This window comes from Triticum aestivum, chromosome 7A (genome assembly GCF_018294505.1).
Source record: "Triticum aestivum cultivar Chinese Spring chromosome 7A, IWGSC CS RefSeq v2.1, whole genome shotgun sequence".
NCBI lineage: Eukaryota > Viridiplantae > Streptophyta > Magnoliopsida > Poales > Poaceae > Triticum > Triticum aestivum.
This window is the reverse complement of record NC_057812.1, coordinates 105,806,101-105,813,802: the sequence shown is the minus strand read 5'-3', so window position 1 is coordinate 105,813,802 and position 7,702 is coordinate 105,806,101. Positions and strand designations below refer to the sequence as shown.

Genomic DNA, 7,702 nt, shown 5'->3' with positions numbered 1-7,702 from the left:
AGTTTTCCAAAAAAGCATTGGTTGGCCACAAAAAATCTGATCACCATTTTGTTGCCTGTTCTTTTCAGAAACGCCTGGTGTGGCTGCTGCAACCACGGCGGTGCAAGGACCCGACCTGAACGCATGCCTTGGGGTGCATGTGAGTTTGCTTGGGAAAGGTAGTGACAATGACTGACGATCTCGAAGTTAACTTGATTGTGTGAGGGTACTAAACTAAATTGAGTGTGCCTTGATTTTGTATGCAGAAATTGCTATCCACGGGCCAGTTGATGAACCAGAGGAGAAGCCTATGATTGTGGACCACAAAGGCAAGGGGCCAGCTATTGACGGTGAGTGACGATATCCTTTACATGGTTAAAAAAATGCATTGATGATCAGATAACTTGCATGCGCTCACATGAGTGCCTTGCCCATCTTGCAAACAGTGGTGTACCATAGGTGCACTAGACAGACCACCATGCATGAGGTGCTGGGAGTGGGAGGTTCTTCGTCTAAAGAGCTTCATCCGGTGCTGCCGCCTGTTGACACTGATTTGACTGAAGGTAATGTTGTTAACCCGATGAGTTAAATCCTCGACAGTGACAAAAAGTTCCTCGCTTATGATGAGAGCTTCATCCTTCTTTGATCTGTGGAACTGTTGTGCCGGATGCATTGCAGCTGCAAAATGACCAGGCTGCAGGAATTGCCGCGACCACGCCAATAGGGAACAGGAGGTTGGCACTGCCTCATGTAGGGGAACAAAGCAAGCCGGCCCCTCTTGGTTAGTGCAAACATGTGGTTGACTTGTTCAAACAATTTAAAAGTCGTCCAGCTAACGTATGTGTGTTGACGTGCTTGCAGCGGTTGTTCCAGCTTTGCCACCTGCACGTGATTACGGCTACTCTCCATTTGAGCTGGATCTGCAGCATTTGTTCTACCCAAACCACGTATGTGTTGATTTGTATGAGAACGTTGCACTCCTCACTGAGCCGTCTGAGCTCAGCAGGTGTGTTTGTTTCCAATGATTGCACGTTTGCATATTGAAAGTGTGAACTTGGCTGCTGCTAACCGTGTGAGTAATTCTTGTCCTTAAACAGAACTTGGTTCAAGCATCACAACCCCACGGTGCTCAGGCTGGATGGGCATAAGATGAAGTACCAATTCAGCTTGCATGGTGAGATGATGTACACAGGCCTTGATGCATGGGTGCGTTGATGGAACGACAGGGAGAGGAGCATGATGCAGAGAGTTGATCTCCCAAACTGGAGAGATTACTACCACCTGATGTTTCGGTAAGTTCAGCCCATGCAGAAAAAATGATATGGACTGCGAGTGAATGGTGATTCAAACTAATAGATTTGCGTGCGTGTATTTTTTGCAGCTCCACATGGAAAATATTGATACTGAGCACGCGCGCGTTGTGCTCATTGGGTTGCTTTCGACGCCCAAGCTTGGTTTCCCACTATGCATGTGCTGTCTGGTACGTACAATCCTACGTTTCTACCGGCATCTTCATTTCTTCTATATGGCTGGAACACTAAAACTGCGTGCATGCACTGCAGATCTTGATCCCTGTGTGGCTTGCTCACGATTGGTCCCTGTACGCCTTCAACATGGAGCTGACCAGGGTCACGGTGATGGACCCGTTCTACACACAGGTGGGATCCCCAGTGTACGAGTCGAAGCATGGGTCAACAGTTCACATGCTGCTTAAAGGACTCAAAATACTGGGCACCTTGTTGTTGGACGGCTGGGACATGGATATCTCCAAATGGACTGTTCGGTACAACATTCATATGCACATAGCTTGCGGCAGGTGGGTGCACGTGTACATCATTTCACGCTTTTTATTGCTAGGTGTGATGCTAACCAACTTCCTCATCGTATTGTGATTTGTAGCGGTGAATCGCCTGGCTACATTGCATACAATGCTGACAACTTCAACGCTTATGAGTTGGAGGAACCCGTTCCGCATGTAAGATTCCACCTACCTACGTAACCTTTTTTGTGTAGATGCATTAGTGCTCATAATGAAAAAATGATCAACTGACCGTTTTGCTCGCGTGTGGTGCCAAAGGTTGGTCTTCCCCTGCGTCGAAGGAGGATGCTCTATGAGACACTAGCCTGTTCGGGAAACACGGCTGCTCACCCGGGATTCATGGAGGAAGTGGAGGAGGAGTAGAACGCTGGACTCCTTGCTGTCGACGTGTCGCGCTTTTGGAGCTGCTTCTGGCAAGGACATGTTTTATTCTCTAGCGTGAGGATCAATTGTTCTGCCCTTTTTGTAACTGTCTTGTTGACAGTTCTGTAAGCCCATGCATTGTGTCATGTACTTTGCACTGTGTCGTGTGTTGAACCTAGTAATTCTATAAGTATTTTGGCATGGAACTGTACCAGCCATTGAAACCTATGACTAGTGAGTGCTTGTTAAGAATGATGTGTGCCAAAGTTTTAGCGTGCTTGCAATTATGCGGTTTGAAAATGTTAATATTACTATCCGTGAATTACCGTGGAAGCTGGCAAGAGTGCCATTGGCACGTGACGGGCCTGCCATGCAAAACAATTAGAAAAACACCGGTGAGAGCCGTTGCCCACCACTCCTTTCGAAAAGTGACTGTTGGTGGGAGCCCTTGGCTATATATACAACATGCCGCCTACACTCTGTTGGGCTTCACGCCACCAGCATCAAATCCTCCCCAACAAATGTCTTTGTCAGTCTCTTCGAGCTCAAGGTGTGCTTCTTCATCCCAGAGGCGTTGGGCCTCCCCAAGCAGGTCGCCGGTGAGATACAGGGTGGGTCCACTGGACTATGAACCTGCGACGCCATGCTGGTGCAAGGAGAAACCCAAGGCTGCCATGTGGATCTCCTGGAGCGACGATAACCCTGGGAGAAGATACAAGACATGCGCCAAGTCGCGGGTATGTGTCCTGATAATTGTCGTTTTTGGTTGCTGCCTTGGCTGATTCTTGGTTCTTCCCCACTGACATTTTTTTGTGCTCAACTCCCGTCAGATGGGAGGTTGTGAAATGTACGAGTGGCATGACGATCCCATTGAGGAACCATTCCTCAAACAACTCATCACTGATCTCTGCGACAGGGTGCGTCAGTTAGAGAGGATCAGCTCAGAGTTGCGTGATGCAGCAAGTGCAGTGCCACAACACCAAACTCCCCAGCTAGAAGTTGCTCCTGCTCCTACAGATAATTTAGCTCTGAATCAAGGATCTGGCTACGTGAAGGCATTTGCAATGTTCGTGCTGCTGGCAGCATTCTGTTACAAGTGCTTCTATGGTTAGGAGCAACAATCTTGTAACTTCATCCACAAGTAGGTGTAAGCCTTGTGTTCTAGATGTGAAAGCTTGTGCTCCAGATGTGATAATTGTAACCCTAGCAGATGTAGTAGAGCAGTTGACATTGCTTGTCTCCTAAGATGTTTATCTTGTACCTCTAATATGTATGAACTTCTAATATATTTCATACTAGTTGCATATGAACTTCTGCTTCTACCAGCCATGCTAAAAAGATTCGCATCTAATACAATAAGAGGGAGTCGATAATCAGACATAGTTTTGGTCCAGGTCTTTCCTAACTGATTGTTACAAACCAGATAGAGAGGTTTTTCCAATAGTTAGGGACGTTCAAAGAAAGGTAAGTTTTTCTAAAGAGCAATGAACGATCCTTTGACAGCTTCAAGGGCGTCGTTTGCCACTGGAGTTTGGTTGCCTTGCATCCTCATTAGTTCGTAGATCATCAAGCTGCTATGTGATGCGAGCGTGTCCTGGAGGAAGAGATGGTGTGAATTAGCAAAAAAACAAGCATGCAGTTTCCATACGGTATGACCAATTAGAAACATACTTTGTTCAGTCGTGTCTACAGTTTGTCGCCGTCATAATTCCATGCAAAAAAGGTGGCGCACAGCCCGGTCTGCTCTCTGCATTTGGGAGGGACGAAGAAGCCAATAATAATAGTTAAAAGAACCAGACAAATATATCTGTTAATTATGAAGGTCGGGTGGTCGACAGTCAAAGTGCATACTTCTCAATGTTTTCCCTCATTATGATCCGAAAAATGCGCCCCCAGTGGCTTGATTCACAATGCCAAGAGCTGAAAAAATTCTGGAGGCATGTGAACAACGCGGCATGCAGTTTGTTGCTAACAAATTCATGCATGCTGACTCGCCGATTGCTATACCCAAATGGCCCAACTGCTGGGTCGAATACGATGATTCTTTTCCGCAGCATATCAAATGCATATACAGTCCAACAATCAGGTAGTATCGTCGGGAAGTACCACTGCATATATATAGGCATATCAGTGAGTTGGGATCGTAAAAATTGACACTAGCTCTGCTAAAAACACCTACCATTCGGCACGAAGCTGGATTGCAGGATGCTGTTCCTTTTTGGAAGCTAGCCCTAATTGAGTGTACAGTCAATGGGTCGGCATTCGCCAAAACAGTTGTCTGCACATATGCAGTTTGGGGGGTTGTCATCAAGACAGAAAAGGGTGGAGAATTAAGGGGAGGTGCTGGAAATACTCACAGCAAAGTCAGGCTCGAGGAATTTCCTCCATATCAGTCCAGGAGTGTCCTTTGAGAAAAACGAGTCAATCTGGCCAAGCCCGCGGAAAATAGCTTTAGCCATCTCATGGGTCATTGCATCGTTAGATGCAAGTTGACGTTGGATTTCAACCCCCTCTAATGCTATGAGTTTTGGCTTAGGATGCATGATCCATTTCCTGCAGCGATTTGATTGGAAAGATGCAGTTACTAAATGAGAAGACGAAAAATGCTTGTGAGCATTCAGTAAAATCTTTAATGCACAGGGGATGTGTTCTTGCCTCTCAAGGTTTAGCATCGAGGCTGCAGTCATCCAGTCTCTTATGGCCCTGAGTACAGTTGGATTTGGTGGTACTGGGACTGATCCAGCTACCCACGGATCTCTTCCAAAATTGCATTGAGGTAGATCGATCTTCACATGTGCTCCATCGGTGGTTGATCCAAACAATATGAACCCGGGGGCTGGCCGCATCTCAGCATAGTAAGTAACCAAGATGGCTGTAAGGTCGTCGTAAAATGCAACGATCTTGCTTGCAATTTCATTGAGGCTTGCATCCTGGGATATGGCAATTTGGTTGAGTGGTTCTTGCCCATATGTTGGTGTTGCGGCGAGGACATTCTGCGCCTCACGTGAACATGTTTTCTTTGCTGTGCCCGACTGTACGCTTGATGATAAACTTCCATCCCTTTTCCTAGCCGCGGAACTATTGGCAGATAGGCAACCTGCCAAGGGAGAATGAGTAGTGTGAGATTGGATAATCGTTTATATGCATTTCAATGTTGAAAACGTAAGCATGATGGATTGCTTACCTGCAGGGTTGCCTGGTGCTGGTAGTCGAGGACCTATCTTGCTGACTAATGGGGTGCTGAATTGAGTTTGGTGAGTTGGTACATGAGGCGGTGCATCACAAGTGTTTGTGCCGTCCTTTTCCAAGATGCACTTTTTGTTCCCATGTGCCTTGCAACAAGTGCAACTATCTACTAAGCATGCCATAAGCTTGTCTGTGAAAGTAAACATATTGGACTGGAACACTTGACGCATTTCTGATATGCTTGCTAGGCCACGGGCGTTCTGCTCCCGCAGAAGTATACCAAGCTTCTCTGCTGACTATATGTTACACATAAAAAATGGGGTTAGATGCGAGGGGTGACAAGTTGATGCTACAAAATGTGTGAATGCTTTCTTAACTGAATAGAAGTGACTTACAATGCTTGGGTACCGTGTTCGTATGTAATTTGAAAACTCCTGCGGCCCGGTTTTGGTATAACTACTTCGCAACATCGGCGCGCATGTGGCATTTGCCCTTCTGGGCGCCGGCTTTGCTACTTTCGCTGTGAAAGTTTCCTTAGAAGGGAAGCCAATAAGATTGCTCACTAACAGCTCGGTCCGTACCTGTTGAGTTGCGAAGATGGTCATTGCATGTCATGGATGACAAATAATTGCATGTGCAGACTGAAAATATATTTAGCATGTGTGTGGGGGAGTGATTACCATTGCACCGTGGTAGGAAACTTCACCGGCGCCAACATTAACTGTAATTTTGTCCACCATCTTCTTCATCAAATCATATTCGTACAGACCTATCCGCGGCGTCACGTCTCGCAGCATGTTTAGAACACCAAGATCAAGGCTGTCTAGTACGAAAAGCTGTGATACAAACACCAGTAAGCAAAAAAAAAATTAGCATGCCGATTCTGAATAATGTGAATGTGCAAAAATGTACTTCATGAAAGACCAAGGAACAGATCAAAAAATACCTGCAGGAACAGATGACAACCAACTATGTGGACGGTTGGGTTTCTCTTGGACACATCTGCATTGAACTTCTTAACAGCTTGGAACAGATTCTTGAGTACATATCCTCCCCAATTCCAATCCTTTATCTTGCTGATATCACTCAGTGCAGCCCAGAAGTCTATGGATATGTAATCGTGCTTAGCAGTGGGGGCAAGCACATGACCGACTACAAAAATAACAAAAGCAATTTTGAAAGAGTCATGCTCTATTTGAGGGGATGATTCTGTTATGTCTCGAATTAAGTACGCCTCAGCTGCTTTAAGACTGTGCGTGCCTCTCTCGCTAAATGATGCAGCCACACGCGTGTACTCAATACATGCTTCAGACGGCTCTATGCCTTCACCTTGTATGACTGAATTTCCACATGGGATGCCAAAGACATAGTTCAGGTGCTGGTCACATAATTCAAGAACACCTTGGCCCTCTAGATTTATTATGCTGGAATCTACATCAACTCTGTCCATTAGGTACGCGCTGTACTTAAGGCTGATCTTCTACCATGATTTAAGCTCTAACATTCCATCAAAACCGGTTTCCCTGACTAACTGCCGCTTAAAATCACTAAACTGGCCTATGACCGATCCAACTTTTAGCAAAGAAAACCTGGACGTGAAGCACGGGGTGCCAGTCAAACCTGTTGAACCACCGGATCCATCACAGTCGCTGTTCCAATCTTCAGGTGACTGCTCACTATTCTCTACTCGATTGATAACCATAGCTGCTTGGATCCCGCTAAATAAGTCAGACATCTTCGCCCTCTACGACTAATCCACCCTTGAATGAAAAACCTAGATAATGAAAGCAAGATCTAAGAACAATGGCGAGTGAGCATTACAATCAAACATTTAAATGCTAGGGGTGTGATTCGGGTGAGTACCTCTTGCCCTACTTGGGATGTTACCCTGCCAGACTGACGGAGAAGGACAAGCCTCACCGCCGTCGACCAGCTCTACGGCGAGGGGGTTCTTCGTTCGCCTTGGTCCGTCTGGTGGATTCTCCTTGGGCGGCGAAGAACAGAGACCTGTGTTTGCCTTGCCTCTGCCTGAGGTGGGTGGAGGTAGATGACAAGGACGAGGGGTGATGTGAGGGCGTAGTAAATTACGTGACGAGACGTCTCGGGGGAAAGCAACCCGGCCTGCACGGATGTGTGCTGTTCCACGAAACCTGTACCTCGTGTAGATCAGGGCCGCTAATTGGGTTGTTTTGGTTAGAGTAAACATACAAACGTGAACATGATGGCGATTTTTTTTTCTGTGCGAAAAATCACTGATCTAACATATGATGCTGCCTAAACTTGTTCTACTTTCTCTAACTTGATGAACAAATGAAAAATGTCGTGGCATGATTGTGATACTGTTTTGTGAATCTG

At 46.2% G+C, this 7,702-nt stretch overlaps 2 protein-coding genes across 4 annotated transcripts; one reads left to right on the top strand and one right to left on the bottom strand.

The window, feature by feature from the left end:
• The first annotated feature begins 2,665 nt into the window (after positions 1–2,665).
• LOC123150420 (uncharacterized) lies at positions 2,666–3,326 on the top strand. Its single transcript, XM_044570274.1, has 2 exons — positions 2,666–2,898; positions 2,992–3,326. Exons 1-2 carry the CDS (start codon positions 2,683–2,685, stop codon positions 3,271–3,273), a joined length of 498 nt encoding a protein of 165 aa, XP_044426209.1. The 5' UTR covers positions 2,666–2,682; the 3' UTR covers positions 3,274–3,326.
• A 173-nt stretch (positions 3,327–3,499) lies between these two features.
• Positions 3,500–7,447, bottom strand: LOC123150418 (uncharacterized). Of its 3 annotated transcripts, XM_044570273.1 has the most exons (13): positions 7,211–7,447; positions 6,968–7,121; positions 6,294–6,499; positions 6,028–6,183; positions 5,743–5,928; positions 5,346–5,643; positions 4,817–5,258; positions 4,519–4,714; positions 4,341–4,439; positions 4,169–4,269; positions 4,013–4,081; positions 3,833–3,908; positions 3,500–3,755 (listed from the first exon to the last, which is right to left on the bottom strand). In XM_044570273.1, exons 2-12 carry the CDS (start codon positions 7,080–7,082, stop codon positions 3,848–3,850), a joined length of 1,929 nt encoding a protein of 642 aa, XP_044426208.1. In that variant the 5' UTR covers positions 7,083–7,121; positions 7,211–7,447; the 3' UTR covers positions 3,500–3,755; positions 3,833–3,847. The 3 variants fall into 3 exon arrangements, with proteins under 3 accessions (XP_044426208.1, XP_044426206.1, XP_044426207.1); XM_044570271.1 differs by having other exon boundaries at positions 4,013–4,269; XM_044570272.1 differs by having other exon boundaries at positions 4,013–4,269; positions 6,968–7,141; positions 7,211–7,428.
• Positions 7,448–7,702: the final 255 nt, after the last annotated feature.